General features: G+C 41.4%; 1 protein-coding gene across 1 annotated transcript; it reads right to left on the reverse strand.

Moving 5' to 3' along the window:
- Nucleotides 1–422: 422 nt before the first annotated feature.
- On the reverse strand, nucleotides 423–18511 carry patz1 (POZ/BTB and AT hook containing zinc finger 1). The gene is made up of 6 exons (XM_062997899.1): nucleotides 17355–18511; nucleotides 15001–15064; nucleotides 12822–12993; nucleotides 10242–10400; nucleotides 7714–7893; nucleotides 423–4734 (listed from the first exon to the last, which is right to left on the reverse strand). Exons 1-6 carry the CDS (start codon nucleotides 18458–18460, stop codon nucleotides 4277–4279), a joined length of 2139 nt encoding a protein of 712 aa, XP_062853969.1. The 5' UTR covers nucleotides 18461–18511; the 3' UTR covers nucleotides 423–4276.
- Between the last annotated feature and the right edge of the window lie 1224 nt (nucleotides 18512–19735).

Raw genomic sequence — 19735 nt, forward strand, 5'->3', positions numbered from 1 at the left:
TTGTTCTCTGATGAGTCCACCTTTACTGTTTTCCCCACATCCGTCAGAGTTACGGTGTGGAGAAGCCCCAAAGAAGCGTACCACCCAGACTGTTGCATGCCCAGAGTGAAGCATGGGGGTGGATCAGTGATGGTTTGGGCTGCCATATCATGGCATTCCCTTGGCCCAATACTCGTGCTAGATGGGCGCGTCACTGCCAAGGACTACCGAACCATTCTGGAGGACCATGTGCATCCAATGGCGGTGCCGTGTATCAGGATGACAATGCACCAATACACACAGCAAGACTGGTGAAAGATTGGTTTGATGAACATGAAAGTGAAGTTGAACATCTCCCATGGCCTGCACAGTCACCAGATCTAAATATTATTGAGCCACTTTGGGGTGTTTTGGAGAAGCGAGTCAGGAAACGTTTTCCTCCACCAGCATCACGTAGTGACCTGGCCACTATCCTGCAAGAAGAATGGCTTAAAATCCCTCTGACCACTGTGCAGGACTTGTATATGTCATTTCCAAGACGAATTGACGCTGTATTGGCCGCAAAAGGAGGCCCTACACCATACTAATAAATTATTGTGGTCTAAAACCAGGTGTTTCAGTTTCATTGTCCAACCCCTGTATATATACACACACATACACACAATTACTTTGAGCAGCGTGTTTGAGTAATTAACGATTGATTTTCTTAATTGAAAGATCTGATGGGTCTGCCAGAAGTACTGCCTTTAATGCAGTCATAAAGCACAACCTATAACCTATATAATTGCATACTTTTCTTCACAGTTGCATTAATCAGGAATTATTTTAAATACATACACTATATTGCCAAAAGTATTCCCTCACCCATCCAAATCATTGAATTCAGGTGTTCCAATCACTTCCATGGCCACAGATGTATAAAACCAAGCACCTAGGCCTTCAGACTACTTCTACAAACATTTGTGAAAGAATGGGTCGCTCTCAGGAGCTCAGTGAATTCCAGCATAGTACCGTGATAGGATGCCACCTGTGCAACAAGTCCAGTCATGAAATTTCCTTGCTACTAAATATTCCACAATCAACCGTCAGTGGTATTTTAACAAAGTGGAAGTGATTGAGAATGACAGCAACTTAGCCACAAAGTGGTAGGCCATGTAAAATGACAGAGCGGGGTCAGCGGATGCTGAGGCACAATGCCCAGAGGTTGTCAACTTTCTGCAGAGTCAATCACTACAGACCTCCAAACTTCATGTGGCCTTCCTGTTCCAACATGACTTCGCACCAGTGCACAAAGCAAGGTCGATAAAAACATGGATGAGCGAGTTTGGTGTGGAAGAACTCGACTGGTCTGCACAGAGTCCTGACCTCAACCCGATAGAACACCTTTGGGATGAATTAGAGCAGAGACTGTGCGCCAGGCCTTCTCGTCCAACATCAGTGTCTGACCTCACAAATACGCTTCTGGATTAAGAATGGTACGTCACTCAAGTTCAAATACATGTGAATGCAGACAAGCGAATACTTTTGGCAATATAGTGTATATCCAAAACAAATGAATGACTGTTAACCTTTAAATATTAAAAGCTAATGTTGAAAAAGAAACACTAATGTGGGCTAATGCAAAAAAAAAAAAAAAAAAAGTTACACCAAGTCACAAAAACAGTAATAAAATAGAAAATATACAGATTTGATTCCTAAATTATAAAGCAAACCTTGTAAAGACGTATCCACTCCTGTCCTCTTAAATGCTGCAATAGGGTGAACCTTGCTAGCTTTAGATGCTCAGTGTATTTTATACTGTTTGTCTAAATAAAAAAAGTGAAGACCATATGTCTGAAACAGTGCAGACATACTTTCCCTACAAATAACTCACTCACACACGAATTACACAGTAACAAAAAATTGAACTAAGAAACATGGTTGTGGATTTTCCAGTACCAGTAGAAAATTTTCATTCATTCAAAATGGCCAAAACACTATATACAAAGACCCATCTCATAACGTAAGCAAACACACCAATATTGGCCTTATATACTGTATCTTTTATATACACAATCTTTACACAAAATTATACACATATGAATTCTTAAGTTAAGCAGGAATGTTCTGAACCTGATTAAAAAAACTAATATATTAAAAAAGCTGTAAAAAGCCCTCTGATTATATTACATTCTAAATATAAAGATACCATAGCACCCACACGTATCAATCACCACGCTGAAGCGCTCCTGCTGTCCTGTGGTCAGCCAAATAATCAAAAACAAGATCACAGCACTGAACTAAATTTTACCAACGATTTTATTTTCCACTTCATAAGACAGGGACATTAAATTTATCAATAAGTTAATAAAATATAATTTTATCTCTTGCGATATCTCATGTCATACCTGAAATTGGTCCCTGGTCGATATTTAAATTCCACATGCACTTTGTGAAATTTAAAACAATCCAACCTGCAAACATCCTTGATTGAAAACAGGAAAAGAAAAACAAACCCTTAGAACAGACTATGTTTATTTAAAATGAAATGTGTGATATACTGAATGTAGTAATGTTTAATGATGCTGGATTTGGTATTGAAAGAAGTTGTGTGGCACTGCTGCTTCACTTACAATGGTGTTAAAAAAGAAAGGGTTTTTTTCTTAATCTTAATCAACAGTCGGGATACAATTCAATCAAAGGGTGTTCAGAGGACTTGTTTAAGGATGTACTGTGGCATCTTGGCATTGGTGAGATTGGAACCTTCAATTTTCCAATCAAACCCTATAAACCATTTGCAACTGTAGCAGAAGGTCACTGTGATTAATGCAGGACACTTAACTTAAGTGAAAATGAGCCAACAGTTAAACCAAAAAGCCAGATATTCATGAAGTCACTGAATGTCAATTTTAAATTCTGAATACTGATGCCTAAATTGATCAGGAATTTTATTTATTTAATACATCCAAAATAATTATACACCAAGCTAAGACACCCAAGGATTCATTTTGCTGAGCCAGACGTGATACCTTAGATAACATAAATCTTGAAAAATAAAATTTATCTTTGCCAAATGCAAATTCAAGGTTAAGTAAGTAGCTATTCAGCACAATGAGTCATTGAGCTATAATGTATATCCAGTACATGTATGCAGCAGTTGTCAAATGCAACATGCAACGTAACATTTGTTATTTTTAATTTAAAGGTTAATCTGCTGACTGTTATGTGTGTGTTTAGAGCCAAAATAAGCCGATTCTAATCCTCCGAATCTGAGAATCAAGCCCCTGTATGTGAGAATGAAGGCTTATTATGAGGCCAATTCAAGACTTTCTAAAAGCAAATTCTATTCAACATGATGTTGTACAAAATAGTCCACCACCAACTGCATTATTACATATTATAAGTACATAAGAGGACTTCTGAGACGAACCAGGCAGTCTACAATATTCTGAAGCATGTCTGCTAGACATGATTTGTGCCAATTCAGTGGAAAGGAGCAACTGCAAAGGCAGGCATGGATGTTTATTGAGAAAACCTGGTTCACAATCCTCGATAAAATACATCCTGGGGTTAACTGATAAGTGATTGTGTGTACAACCAGGGTAGTGCTGTCATCCATGAGAGAGAAAACGAATAGAGCATCAGTGCATCAAAACATACCTCTGAAATAACCTCATTGACGAAGACGGTAGGGTCTATAAAAAAATTATTTTAAGCTTTGTTTACTGATGCCTGAACTCTATTTTTTGTACTATAAATTACTGTGCATACTCTTACTGTGGGAAACGGCTGAGTTCAGGAAAGGCTGTGAACAGAATCCTGCACTGGTTTTTACCAGCATTTGTTACTGGCTTTAAAAAAAATACAAAAACAAAAAAACAAGAACATTTCCATTACAGTCTGTCCCTGCAAAATACCTGGATATTTTTATTATTAGTTTTATGAACATAAATTCTCATCAGCCAATAGGTTATCTTGTTATAAGCTTTGCACTGACAGACATTTTTATTTAAATGTGTAGACTTACTGACTTCAAGTGCTGTGGTCTGACTTTCTCTTGTACTTGGCTATGACATACCAAAAAAAAACCACTGAAATGAAAAATCTGATTATCTGCTTTACAACAAAAAAAAACCAGAAATGAACACATGCAGTCAAACCTACATGTGAAACCATTAAATGAAGTGAAAAGCTGATGGTGAGAAACACAAACGAGAAAGTAGTTTACAATGGCATTGATTATAAATGGTAGCACTGCAGTTTCTTCCAAACCTGTGGTCGTCCAGTAAAAGCACATGGTCTCTGCCCCTCTGAGGAATCACTTGTCCCCTAATCCCACAGCATTGCTCCCAACCTCCGAGCTCACTAGAGACGAGGCGAAAGCTGACTGTACGATCTGAAATCCGAACGACTCGAGAAGTGACATGCTCTGCTGGGGCGAAAAGGGGGAACCGAGATCTCCGAGGCTGGATACTGAGCCGCTGTGTTTCTTATGCATGCGATGATGGTGCTTGTTGAGGTAGGACTTGGTGCGGAAAGTCTGGCCACATTCTCCACAAGCGAACTTCTTTTCTGGGTCTGTTTTTTGTTTGGAGCCACCTGGACCATCCATCATGCCATCGCTCTCACCGTTAAAGATGGCTGACGGTACTTCCGTTTCGTCTGCCTCACCTTTATGCGGCGACTTGAGCTCTAATCCGTTAGAGAGATCCCCGAAGGCGGTGTCTGAGCCGTCAGAATCCTGGTGGGGGCATTTGCCGGTGTTCTCTTGTCCGTCTGAGGTAAATACAGAGTGGGAAAGGGAACAAAAGTACAATTGTAAATAAAGAGGGATAGAAGTGGAGGGGGAAAAGAGAGGAAGAATCTCACATTAGGCAAGATATACAGCTCTAAGTTTAGACATTACTTATGAGCAGAACAAAAACTGTCGAACACTAATACTATCTGTGGCATTTTGCTGCCATTCATTGATTTGAACTGAATGAACCAGATTATCAGTAGATAAATACTTACCAATGCTTAGTGTGTTGAATAAAGTTATTTTAAAGTCTACACTACAGCCCATTCCAAAATCATGAGCATGAATATAGAGGTGGCCGCCTTTTAAAGCTATAACATCTTCCATGTCTTTAGGAAGGCTTTCCACAAATCCTGGCATGTGTCAGTTAAAATTTGGGTCCATTTAATCAAAAGAGCAATTGTGAGGTCAGGCACACAAACGTTCCAATTTATCCCACAGGGGTTCAAGGGGTTCTCCCAATCTAGTTGTATTCAATTACCCAATTACATTTGCTTCCTCTTCTGCTGCAGACACCCATTCCTGATCAAAGAGGGCTGCGACTATGACATGCTTCCTCCAACATGTGTGAAGTAGCCGACCATTTCTTTTCACCTGCACAAGGTGGGTTCATGCAGAGATCTGTATTGTGCACAGAGAGTCAAGCACCAATCACAGTTATTCACGGTCTATGTGCAGATGTCACCAATCAGCCAGCAGAAGTTTTAATTGCACCCTCAGAAGAGCCAATTATTGTCCGCATAGGTGCCCGACTCGCCAGTAGCAGAGCGGAGAGTGCCCGGACCTTGCTTTTGAGTTTGTGCACAGGGACAGTCAAGCTGGAACAGAAAAGGCATAATATTTATATAATTTTTATAATTTATATATTAATTTATGGACCAGAGAGTTACAGCTGTGACAAACACTTGCTGTCAGACTTTAGGAAGGTTGTCCACATACTTTTATCTTATACTGTGTATATGATGCAAAATCTCAAGAATGTAAAATGTAATAATGATGATTAAAATTGCTTTTAACCACCAGAGCTGACATTTCAAACTCGTTGGTTCGAAACTCAACTCTGGCACCTATATGAACATTGATTGGCTGTTGTTCAAGGGGGGGTGCTGGAGGGGATTCCTTATAACTGATGCAATTACGACCTCTGCCAGCTGATAACTGGTGCCCGAACAAAGATGAGGGATACTGCGTTGATCAGGGTGTGGCTCTCTGAACACAAAGCTGATCCGCATATGAAGTCGCCAAGTGCTGGTGAAAAGATGCAGTTGGCTACTGCATACGTGTCGGAGGAGGCGTGTGTCAGTCTTAGCTCTCCTCAACCAGGGTGGAGATCAACATCAGTAGAAAGGAAGCATAATGCAATCGGGTAATTAAACAACTAGATTGGGAGGAAATTTGGGGGGAAATGCAACAAAAAAAAAAAAAAAAAAAAAAAAAAAAAAAAAATTACCGATAACTGACCATCATTAATCAATGGTTAACCGTTAACTGACAAGCATACAGTGTACCACACATCAATGGGTTTCATATTAACAAACTATGCTTTGTTGATTAAAAAACAGCAAATGTGACATGAAGTAAAAGATCATAATTTAACAAATGTGCAAAATTAGTTCAGCATTCAGAATGCAGATTTTAAACAAAGTTGATAGCAAATAGTATATTACCAGGGTGAGCTAAACATGCTTATAAATTAAATACATGCACTCAATAACGCTCTTTTTGACATTAGTGCTTAAGATAAGATGTTAAGCAGAAAATATCCACATTTATAGTGTACTGTAAAGAACCTCACAAATAAAATCCCAGACTTGTGATTTTAACATGCATATATATATTCTTTATGCACTTTCTCCCCTTTTAGGGCATCTAATTGCCCGATTGCGTCATGCTTCCTCTCCACCAATGCTGATCCCCATTCTGATTGAGGAAAATCAGAACGACACATGGGCAGCTGCCGTATGCATTTTGTCACCTACACTTTGACGAGTGCAATGCGGATCAGCACTGTGTACGGAGAGACACATCCTGACCACGTGACAGCACTCTTTTCCCGTTTCTGTGCAGGCGCCATCAATCAGCCAGCAGAGGTCGTAATTGCATTCGTTATTTTTATAATCTACCCCTATCTGAACAACAGGCCAATCGTTGTTCATGTGGCTGCTCAGCCCAGCCGGCAGGCAGGCAAAGCTAAGATTCGATACGATGTATTCGAGATCCCAGCTCTGGTGTTCAGCACGTGTTTTAACGCTGCGCCACCTGAGCGGCCCAGAATGCAACATTAAACAAAGTTGATAGCACTTTAGATGTATATTTACCATGAGCTAAACATGCTTAAAAATAAAATACATGCACCCAATAAAGCTCTTGACATTAAAGCTTAAGAGAAAATGTTAAGCAGAAAATATCCACATTTATTGTGTAAAAAAAAACTCACAAAAAGAACCCACGTGTGATTTTAACATGCAGTCAAACTCCATAATGATGCAAAGCAACATCACCATTTAGTTTTAATGTGTAACAGTTCCACCGTTTATGATTTCTAAAAGAATCATGAGGCACAAAATCATGATGTGGGTTAGACTCTCCATAAGCATGTGTAAACAGAATTGCTGAAGCGAGTGAAGGCCAGTCAGAATTAAATGCTGCTTTTGCACGATGTGATGCTGAGAGATCAGCTGTTAGAAATGAACTGAAACAGCTTTTATAATCGACAACATTAATGACACAATGATTTTTGTCGATCATTGGTTAACCAGTTCTTTATTAACATCAGTTCACACAAGCGCACACACTGGATGAGTGTATATAGAACTTCATTACATCCGTCACACATTTGTTAAACCTTTAAAGAACACCTGATTTAGCACCAAGCTATGAGTGGTAGCATCTTGCATTGTGTTGCGTGAGCGAAATTAGGCTTGCCCCATGCCCCCCTTCAGCGGGCCCATACTGACCTCCGAGAGGTGCAAGCAGCGGGAGGCCTGGTGCTCCACCACAGCGGCGCTCCCACAGCTCAGGCTGCACGCTAAGGGCAGGAGGGCCTGGTTGAGCAAGAATCGCAGCCCCTGAAAACCCCCGGAAACACCCCTCTGTCTCAGGAAAAGGCATCAGGAGCCGGCGACTGGCACAAAAATCTACACCATTAATCGCCCCAATGAGGAAGAAAGGAAGGTACACACAGCACAACATTGACACACTGTCAATAACATCTGAGTACAAATCGAAATCAGAAGCAGCAGTATCATCACAAATGAGTGCAGTATGTGCAGCGTGTTTGAATAGGAATCAGACATGCAGGAGAATCTCTTATCTGGTTACATCTAGAAAATCAGGCTACCAATAGATTTCATTACTTTTAAGCTGATTACATTCTATTCATAGATTAAACTCTCCCACTGACTGATTCAGGTTAAATAAAAAAAACAACAATGATTTATTCATAATATCAAAATGAAAAACACCTGAGAGAAAAAGAACTCAACAGTGACTGCCCACTTTAAGGCTGTGGCTCTGGAAGGAAAACTGCCATTTATTTTCTCCAGGAACAAGCAAAAATAAGCACTGGAATCTACTTAGTTTCAGTAACCCACACAAAACTCCTCTGCCAATAAGAAGAACTGATAATTTACACAAACCCCAAAATGACTAATTCTGCTTATTTTGTTTGGAGAAAGAAGGGTTGCCAGCAAGATACCAAAACAATATGCCCACAGTAAATTAATATCAGTAACCTAAAAAACAGCTCAAAGCCCATTTCTTATCACTGACATTCTTAAGTGTGACAGGAATATTATATATGTTATTTTATTTTTTATTTTGTTGTTTGTTTGTATGTTTCGTACTTATGTAATTTAAGCACTCTCACTTGATCTTTGATTGGTATGTTTTATATACATGTATGTGTATGTGTATGTGTGTATGTGTATATATGTGTGTGTGTATGTGTATATATGTGTGTGTGTGTGTGTGTGTGTGTGTGTGTGTGTGTGTGTGTGTGTGTGTGTGTGTGTGTGTGTGTGTGTGTGTATGTATGTATATATATATATTTTGTTTATTTTTTTTCTTAAGGGAAAGTTCCTTTAGATAAGCCCATTTGGCTTTTTTACTTTCTCTGCACATCCTTTTTTTTATCACTATGTTTCCTCTCCTTTTGTGTTATGTGCAAATAAAAAAATAATCTAAATGTACCTGTACATATTTTTATCCACTGTTCTACACTTATTCTTCACTTTGGCAATCCAGATTGAGGCCAGATGCATCCTGTTTGCATTAGTTAATGCTGAGATGTGTCTAGAACTCAATTGGAGTCCACCTGTTAAAAATTCAACTGATTAGACATAGTCTTAAAAGGCACACACCAGGGTCCACAATGAACTGCATTATCAGGACAAAAAAACAAGCCATGACGTCATATGACAGCCTGCTTGAAGTATACTAAATGGCTTGTACCAAACGTTAGCAACACAAGGAAAAACACTCTCAGGTCTGATGAGACAAAAACTGAATCATAAGCACTAGGTTGAGGAATAATCAGGCACTTCACATCACCTAGCTAATATAGTTTAGCTCTACGGTGAAATATGGTGGTGGCAGCATGATACTATGGGGGGGGGGGGTCATTTACAATAGTTATCATCTTCTGAATAAGCAATGCTGCTTAATCAGCAAAGAAATATGACACCGCTGCCTTCAAACAATTAACCTGACTGCAAACCAGAGCTCCCGAAGAAAACCCATACAGACACAGGGAGAACATGCAAATTCGACACCGAAAAAACCCAGACCGCTCCACTTTGGGAATCAAACCCAGGACCTTCTTGCTGTGAGGCACTGATCAACTGTGCTGCCAAGCTCTATAACTCCTTGTCCCAATCTCTTCTGTCTGTTTCCTCTTAGTCTTGAAGAAATACCTTTTCAATCAATACTGTCCTACTATAACTACTACAAGCTACTGTATGCTACTGTATTTCAAGCAACCTCAACATTATGAAATGCGCTATATAGATACAACTTATTATTATTATTATTAATATAATTGTTATCCATGTCAACTGTTTTCTAAAATTAATGCAATTTGAAAAGAGGCTGAAGTCCCTATGTGGTCTGATTCACAAGATGATGATTGTGCAACCACATGATTGTGAAAGGCACTATATAAATAATATATAAATTATAGTTTGATTGGCTGTTAGCTCATTAGATTCAATTATAAATATGAAAGCCATTTTTCCTTCCAGAATGTCACTGTTCAGCTCTTTCATAAGCAAACTGTGCAGGAATGGCAGAAATGCTCAATATGAACATGACTAGTCTCACAATGAAAATAAAGAATGATAGAAATTAGCTGGGGGTAGTTAATCAGCATCTTCATTGGCTAATTGAGCGAATGTTCACACAAGCAGATGCAGTATTTAGCAGGAGGGTGAGAGAGTGAGCGAAAAAGCGAGTGGCAGGGACATGAGTGGGGTTGAGGCGTTCTTGCCTTCCACTGCGCACTGGCGTCCTGAGCGGAACGGGGCGCCGTTGTGCATCTGTGACCCGTTGGCACGCGGCTCAAGGAACTGGTGAGCTGCAGAAGGGAGCATGGACGAGCCGTGGTGCGTTTTTACATGTACCTTTAGGTAGGACGCAGTGGAAAAACCTGAGACCATCGAGAGGAACAAAAGGCATAACAGAAGAAAGAGAAGAAGAAAATAGAACAAGCAAAAACTTGTTTGATCTCTTTTTCCTTAAATTTAAATAACAATAAGTTCCATGACCCCTTTTGCTGATGAGAATGGATATCAAGAAATGTATTTATGCTATGTAGTCAGCAATGCTTATCAATGTTTATTGCAAGTAGTGCTGTTAGATTTTAGATCAGTATTAAAATGTTTCGTTTTTTTTAGGATGGGGTAAGGAAGAATAGTAGTTTTTACCCATAAGCTGACAAGTTTTAAGTCATCACAAATGTCACAGGGAGCCAATAAACAAAAACGTCTTACAGTTTCAGTTCTTTTAAAACTCGTTGCCCCTTATGTCCTGTCCTGTCTGTGTTTTTGTGTTTATGTCTACAGGACCTTGCAGTTCAACCCTGGTTGTGCACTCACCTCACTGCATCAGTGACTCAGACTGTCCGATCAGGACGGCGGCATGAGCAGCAGGGGAATACAGAGAGAGTACTGGGATCATCTGTTCATTTAAGCGCTTTGTGTTAGAATCCATTCTCAACCAGCAAGGGTGTCATGCAACTGCCAGAGTGCACAGGGTAATTGAGTATATCCAAATTGGAACAATGCAACAGCAGGCTACAAGTGGACACTGCATGAACCTACTACTGACAAAAAGGGACCCTCTGGAGAGGTTTACACCCAGGTCTCAAGGACCCATGTTTATATGTGGCACCAAATCTGCCAGCTAAGCCACCATGCTACCTCACTGTCCAGCACACCCCTGACAATTCACGTAACACACACTGCTGAGCCAGTGTTACTGAAATAGGGTTTTTGGATCCCATTTGGATTAACGAAGTTGCCTGGAATCTGGAATGTAAACTGTTTTTGAATAAAGTACATTTTTGATACAGTAGCAATATGAAATTCCAATAATACCATTAATAGTCTCACATTAATAAAAAACTAGCAGCTGGAGTCAAACTGGGATTTATGTGTACTGTAAGGTTCTTCAGCTCATCCTACAGTAAATACAGTATAATCTTTTACACTTAAAACTAGCCCCTAACCAAATTTTTCACAATGATGTTTGTTTATTTATTAAGATTTTAACATCACTTAAAAGGTTCATCAGTTCACAAGTTTATATCAAACACAGGCCTGGACAATTTAGTGTCTCCAATTTACCTCACTTGCATGTCTTTGGACTGTGGGAGGAAACCGGAGCACCCGGAGTAAACCCGCGCAGACACGGGGAGAACATGCAAACGCCACACAGAAAGGACCCGGACCGCCCCACCTAAGGGATCGAACCCAGGACCTTCTTGCTGTGAGGTGACAGTGCTACCCACTTCCTTCACAATTATGAACTCTTAAACAAAAACAAATGTAAAGAACTGCGTCTACAGCTTCCCTAGGTGTCACCCTACAGTCATTAATGGATAGTTTGAATCTCAGCGATGCCAGAGCTTCCAAGAGAGCAGGTTATTGCTTTCTTCTAGTATGCCCTATTAGTGTTTCATTCATGAATATGTTGGTTTTATATTACATTTAGAAAGACATTATTGATTCCTTATTGGTGTGATCTCTGCTGTTGTCTGCTGAAATGTGTGCAATATCCTAATACTGGCTGATTTTATTTAAGTGACATGTTGTTTAGGCCTTATCATGCACATTAAAAAATAAATAATGTTTACTGAATATACTGAAGAATTTACTGTTTCAAATGTAGCCAAAGTAATGTTGTTAGGAAGAATGGATTAAACCTATACTATATGGCAAAAGTATTGGGACACCTCTTTTTTATTGAACTCATGTGTTTCAATAACAGCAATTGTTAACAAGTGTATCAATCATTTAGATTTATACTGTATATAGAAAATTATATTATTATAACTTTGCAGCAATAGTTCAGAGAAGGCCCTTTCCTATTCCAGCATGACTGTGCCCCTGTGCAGGATCTATAAAGACATGAAACTCCAGTGAGCTACACAGAACCCTGACCTCAGCCCCACTAAACAGCTTTAGAACGAACAGGAGCCATACTCACAAATGCTCTTTTGACTGAATGGGAACAAATTCCCACAGACATGTCAAAGTCTTGTGAGAAGCCTTTTTAAAAGAGTGGATGTTATAGCTGAAAAGATCACATATCAATTACTCTATTTTAATACCATTTGTTTTTGAAATGGGATGTCCAACAAGCTCAAGGTCAGGTGTCCAAATACTTTTGGACATACAGTGTACCATATAGCACAATGTCTTGGGCCTAGTTTAAGCCATGGTTTAGAGCCTAAAATTATCTAGTGGTTTTCTTACTGTATTGTAGTCATCACAATATCAACCAGTCAAAATCTAAAGTTCCAACATCAGGATTGGATTGGTAGAAAATACCCTATTAGTTCTCTTACCTTTATTGCATATGATGCAGTAGTTGTGAGGTCCCTCACTGTGTTTTTTCAGGTGGTCTGTCATGTAGGCAGCTCGTAAGAACTTGCCACATACTTGGCATGGGATTTTATCCTCGTGGCAAGCCAGGTGTGATCTCAGACGGTCTCGTGTCGCAAATGATGCATTACAAATCTGCAAAACAAACAAAGAACCCTGTCAGTGACTGGCATCAAATGCTGACTTATGCTCTAAAATGTCTAACATATATATGATTCACAGAAGAAACACTGATGGTAGAAGATTTTAACGTTCAAAGGGTACTTGGGTGGCGCAGCAGTAAATTGCATTAGCTTATTACTGCTGGGATCCAGGGTACAAATCTAGCGCAGCTACATACAGTGGGGTCAAAAAGTATTTAGTCAGCCACTGATTGTGCAGGTTCTCCTACTTAGAAAGATGAGAGAGGTCTGTAATTTTCATCATAGGTACACTTCAACTATGAGAGACAAAATCAGAAAAAAAAAATCCAGGAAATCACATTGTAGGATTTTTAAAGAATTTATTTATAAATTATGGTGGAAAATAAGTATTTGGTCAATAACAAAAGTTCAACTCAATACTTTGTAACATAACCTTTGTTGGCAATGACAGAGGTCAAACGTTTCCTGTAAGTCTTCACCAGGTTTGCACACACTGTAGCTGGTATTTTGGCCCATTCCTCCATGCAGATCTCCTCTAGAGCAGTGATGTTTTGGGGCTGTCCCTGGGCAACACGGACTCCACAAATTTTCTATGGGGTTGAGGTCTGGAGACTGGCTAGGCCACTCCAGGACCTTGAAATGCTTTTTACGGAGCCACTCCTTCGTTGCCCGAGCGGTGTGTTTGGGATCATTGTCATGCTGGAAGACCCAGCCACGTTCCATCTTCAATGCTCTCACTGATGGAAGGAGGTTTTGTCTTAAAATCTCACGATACATGGCCCCGTTCATTCTTCCCTTAACACGGATCAGTCGTCCTGTCCCCTTTGCAGAAAAACAGCCCCAAAGCATGATGTTTCCACCCCCATGCTTCACAGTAGGTATGGTGTTCTTGGGTTTTTCTTCTTCCTCCAAACACGACGAGTTGAGTTTTTACCAAAAAGTTCCATTTTGGTTTCATCTGACCACATGATATTCTCCCAATCCTCTTCTGGATCATCCATATGCTCTCTGGCAAACTTCAGACGGGCCTGGACATGTACTGGCTTAAGCAGGGGGACACGCCTGGCACTGCAGGATTTGAGTCCCTCTCGGCGTAGTGTGTTACTGATGGTAGCCTTTGTTACTTTGGTCCCAGCTCTCTGCAGGTCATTCATCAGGTCCCTCCGTGTAGTTCTGGAATTTTTGCTCACCGTTCTCATGATCATTTTGACCTCACGGGATGAGATCTTGACCCCAAGGGAGATTATCAACGGTCTTGTATGTCTTCCATTTTCTTACAATTGCTCCCACAGTTGATTTATTCACACCAACCTGCTTGCCTATTGTAGATTCACTCTTCCCAGCCTGGTTCAGGTCTACAATTTCCTTCCTGGTGTCCTTCGACAGCTCTTTGGTCTTGGCCATGGTTGAGTTTGGAGTCTGACTGTTTGAGGCTGTGGACAGGTGTCTTTTATACAGATAACGAGGTCAAACAGGTGCCATTAATACAGGTAACGAGTGGAGGACAGAAGAGCTTCTTAAAGAAGAAGTTACAGGTCTGTGAGAGCCAAAAATCTTGCTTGTTTGTGGGTGACCAAATACTTATTTTCCACCAATTTTACAAATAAATTCTTTAAAAATCCTACAATGTGATTTCCTGGATTTTTTTTTCTTCTCATTTTGTCTCTCATAGTTGAAGTGTACCTATGATGAAAATTACAGACCTCTCTCATCTTTCTAAGTAGGAGAACCTGCACAATCAGTGGCTGACTAAATACTTTTTGACCCCACTGTACAGACATAAATGTGGGTTTATGTTTATTAACACAGTGGCATTAGCCTTTCTTAGACCCAATTCTGCCAAAACACAGTGTGGAATGCAGTCATTTACTTGAGCCTTTTTAAGCTGTTCAAGTGTTTTTATAACTATGTTACTAAAAATATAGTATTTCTGCAGTATTCAGCCTCAAATCCTTTTTTTAGCTTATTTTTAACCCTGTCTTTTCTTCTCTTTTCTCACCTGGCATTTATGAGGTCTCTCTGCGGTGTGCACCTGCTTAATGTGTCCGTTTAGGTGGTCCGGCCTGCAAAGAACATGCAACAGATATTTGCAAATATCAGAGTGTGCAGCAGATAAAGTTTTGGAGTGTACAAAAGTTTTACTTATTAGATCTTTCAAAATGGTACATCATTTCAACAATTGAATACAAAGTCAGATCTCTTTAAATCCACTTTGCCAATGTAGGGCCAACCATCTGATTAAAGGGCCAACCTAGGGATTAAGCTGGCATTAAGCCAACATAATTTAATGGCTTGGCTAATACATTTCCAATCACAAATAAACCAGCTTTAACAAAGCTGAGTCAGCATTTAGAGGAGGGCCAACATTGGATACCAAGGATTGGCCACCATAATTTCTTGAATCAAATATTTTATTACATGGCAATCAGAATTTCAGCCATGTTTTAAATCACTTTGCTAATGCTGGGCTAACATCAGCATTTCAGAGGGGCTTGCATTGTGTGCCAACAACAGGCCCACTGGATTTTCTTAGTTCGACAGACACTAGGGCAACCATTTACCTTCCAATACACTGTGCTGTGATGAAGTGTTCCTTTTCCAAAGTTGGTCCAACACTGGCAAGCTGATATATAAAATACCAACCTAACCATGGTTTGCCCAACACTGGCTCAGTGTTCAAAGTGAAGGACCAAGGTAGACACCCACAGTGAGGTTAGTTTGCTCTGGGAACAGTTTGGAATCTTCTGTCAACAGCCAAACACCGGCAGGGTTGTAAGAAAAGCTGTTCCACTGCCAAAGTAAGGCTACCAGTGGACCAATATTGGCAAGGTTATGTATAACAACTTTGCCATGATTGTGCCAACCCAACAGAATTTCAGACTCTTAAATCTGTTAAAATGTTGAACTTGGTAGCCAACTTACAAAGTAAGCACTAAAATATAAGGACAATTTGTATTTTAATTGTTTTACAATTGGTCCACTGGGGGGCCATTAAAGTCTACATTGAAAATGCCATCCTTGCCATGGCTGTGCCAAGGACCAATAAAGCCCAAAACAAACAGGGCTGATACATTCTACCTGGAAGGCTGGCTAAGCATTGGGAGTGGAGGGGTAGTTAGTTCGCAAGGCACTAAATCCAAGTACCCACCTTGAGGCTACCAGTGGCCCAATATTGGCAAGGTTATGTATAACAACTTTGCCATGGTTGTGCCAACCAGACAGAATTTCAGACTCTTTTAAATCTGTTAAAATTTTTGAACTTGGTAGTCAACTTACAAAGTAAGCACTAAAATATAACGACAATTTGTATTTGAATTGTTTTACAATTGGTCCACTGGCGGGTCATCTAAGTCTACGTTGAAAATGCCATCCTTGCCATGGCTGTGCCAAGGTTGGCTCAAGGACCAATAAAGCCAAAAACAAACAGGGCTGATGTATCCTACCTGGAAGGCTGGCTAAGCATTGGGGGGTGGAGGTGAAGTTAATTTGCAAGGCACTAAATCCAAGTACCCAACTTGAGGCTACCAGTGGACCAATACTGGCAAGGTTATGTAGAACAACAACTTTGCCATGATTGTGCCAACTCAGCAGAATTTCAGACACTTTAAAATCTGTTCAAATGTTCTGGGTAGTCAACTTTCAAAGTAAACACTGAAATAATACACACAATTTGTATTTTAATTGTTTCACAATTGGTCCACTGGCAGGTCATCAAAATCTATGTTAACAATGCCAACCTTGCCATGGCTATGCCAAGGTTGGCTTAAGGACCAATAAAGCTAAAAACAAACAGTTGCTGATGCATTCTACCTGGAAGGCTGGCTAAGCATTGGAAGTGGGGGGGTAGTTGGTTCGCAAGGCACTTAATCCAAGTACCCAACTTGAGGCTACCAGTGGACCAATACTGGCAAGGTTATGTAGAACAACAACTTTGCCATGATTGTGCCAACTCAACAGAATTCTGTTCAATTCAACTGTTTTGAACTCGGGAGCCAACTTTCAAAGTAAACACTGAAATATTAGACAATTTGTATTTTAATCATTTCACAATTGATCAACTGGCAGGGCATCAAAGTCTACGTTGAAAATGCCATCCTTGCCATGCCAGGGTTGGCTCAAGGACCAATAAAGCCAAAAACAAACAGGGCTGATGCATTCTACCTGGAAGGCTGGCTAAGCATTGGGGGGTGGAGGTGTAGTTAGTTTGCAAGGCACTAAATCCAAGTACCCACCTTGAGGCTACCAGTGGACCAACATTGGTAGGGTTATGTACAATAACAACTTTGCCATGATTGTGCCAACTCAACAGAATTCGTTTCGTTAGTTTGTAAGGCACTAAATCCAAGTACCCACCTTGAGAAGCCCTTTCCACAGCTCTGGCACACGTATGGTTTACCCACTGCTCCATCGTGTGAGCGCACATGATAAGACATTCTGTCTTTGCGCTTAAAGCGCAGGCCGCATACCGGGCATGCGTAAGGTTTCTCCCCAGAATGAGACAGCTTGTGTCGGTTCAGATGGTAAACATCTCTGAAAACTTTCCCACACAGATCGCAGCCCACGTGTCGCCTTGTCCTTTCCCGTTTGCGCACGCCGTCGGTCGGCACACCGTTCTGCTGACCCTGAGGAGCTGGAACTGACATATCCCTGGGTAAATCTGCAACGATTTGGGACGATCTGTGCTGGGCTTCGTGGTTTCTGAGTTGCACCGGGTCGTTCATCACTTTGCCACAGATTCCGCACGGAAACTGGTTTTCGTGGTTGCTGTAGGAGCTCATTCCGTGCGTTTCGTCCTTCTTAGGCCGGCCCCTGGCACGCTTTGGAACGGTGGAGGCCTCGCCGTTTAGCGCGGTTGTTGTAAAAGCTGGTGGAGATGAAGGGAGCGAGATCGGGTGGGGGGTGTTCTCAGAAGTTGTTGGATTGTTCGTGCTGTCAGTGTCAGAGCTGGATCTGTTAGTAAACACGGCTCCGTTTGGCACGTCAGTGTGCACGGCGTTTGACAGGAAGCTGATGTCCCCGCCGCGGGCCGAAGGAATCAGAATCTGCACGTTGGACTGCTTGATGACCTCCTGGCAGATCTCGATCACCGAGCGCATAAGCAAGAACTTGGCCGCCGTCATGAGCTCCGGGAAGCTCTCGAGTCGCACGACGATCTTGGACGTGTAGGCAAAGTCCAGGATATCTCGGAAAACTTTGGGGCTGATCGTGTGCATCTCGAGCTCCTTGCTCTCGCCGTCGCCCTCCTCCGCCTGGCAGCTGAACACCGACTCGAAGTACTCGCTGCACGCCGCCAGCACCGCCTTGTGCGCCGGGAAGCTCTCCTCTCCGACCCGCAGGATCACGTCGCAGAACCTGCCTCCATCTTTTCTCTGGCTGTTCAGGTTGTGTAGCATCTCGGCGCTGTGTTCGCTCACCTGGTACGTGTAGGAAGAGCTCCACGGCTGCTCGCTTCTCTCCATGCCTGTCAGTTTAAGCGCTACCACTAACGCACTACACACGCATGTGACGAAAAGAATCCAATTCTTCTTCTTACTACAAACAAAAGCGCGATTATTTTAACAGCGACCACCACTTCGATTTAGCACCTAACATGTTAGCAGGGGAAAAATGGCAGCCCCCCAGCTTCCTGTGAACTTTGACCTATGTTTTTGCAGGGAGGGGGGGGGGTGTCGTCTTTGCTTTATATTTTCCTTAAAGAAGACAAAACAGGATCTCGGAGTCGAATTACGCACCGAACGCACTTAAACCAAACGCACAAATCGAATACGTCTTTAATTCGTGTTTATTAGGCACATTATTCATCTTCCTGGTTTCTAACCCCCTCCTCCCCGCTATGAATTCACATCCTTGTTTTGCAGTGTGCCCCCTCCCCCGTTTCTTCCCCTCCCCCTCCTCCAAATGTAGACTGTTATATTGGGTGGATGAAAGTGGACAGCGCTTTGTTCCACCACCACATAATCAGCAGCACTGTATAGCAACACAATCCAAACGCATACACGAGTAATGCCGAGCGTTTCCGAACGCAGCAAGCCCCGCCCACTATATGCCGAACACAAACACCACTCTTACGGCGCGCACGTCTGACCATGTACATGTACAGGGTGTCCCTAAAGTCAAGACACAGGCAAAATGCATATTTTCAATAAATTTTCCACACTTTATTTCATTAAAATATTAATCAACATTTAATGTGTTTTCCACTATTTGTGATGCAATGTTTGTTTGGATTTTTAACGTCATGTTTTACACTTTGGTTACATTCATGACAGGAACCGTAGTTACTCATTACACAAGGTTTATCAGTTCACAAGGTTACATCGAACACAGTACTGGACAATTTAGTGTCTCCAATTCACCTCACTTGCATGTCTTTCGACTGTGGGAGGAACCCCATGCAGACACGGGGAGAACGTGCAAACTCCACACAGAAAGGACCCGGATCGCCCCCCACCTGGGGATCGAACCCAGGACCTTCTTGCTGTGAGGCGACAGTGCTACCCACTTAGCCACCCTGATGCAATATGCATGTGTGTATTTTAGTAAACCTATATGGTTAGTGATATTTCCTGTGTCCAGACTTTAGAGACACCCTGTATATCAATGCTCACCTCTGAAGTACTTGTTTACTTCATTCATGTTCCCAAATCACTTCATTTTGGGCAAAACCACAATGGGTTCAATGCCAGCCACCCACCCATACACTCAGTGTTACTAATTTTCTGATCACCCTCAAT

The sequence above is a fragment of the Trichomycterus rosablanca genome, chromosome 6, assembly GCF_030014385.1.
Source record: "Trichomycterus rosablanca isolate fTriRos1 chromosome 6, fTriRos1.hap1, whole genome shotgun sequence".
NCBI classification, from domain to species: Eukaryota; Metazoa; Chordata; class Actinopteri; order Siluriformes; family Trichomycteridae; genus Trichomycterus; species Trichomycterus rosablanca.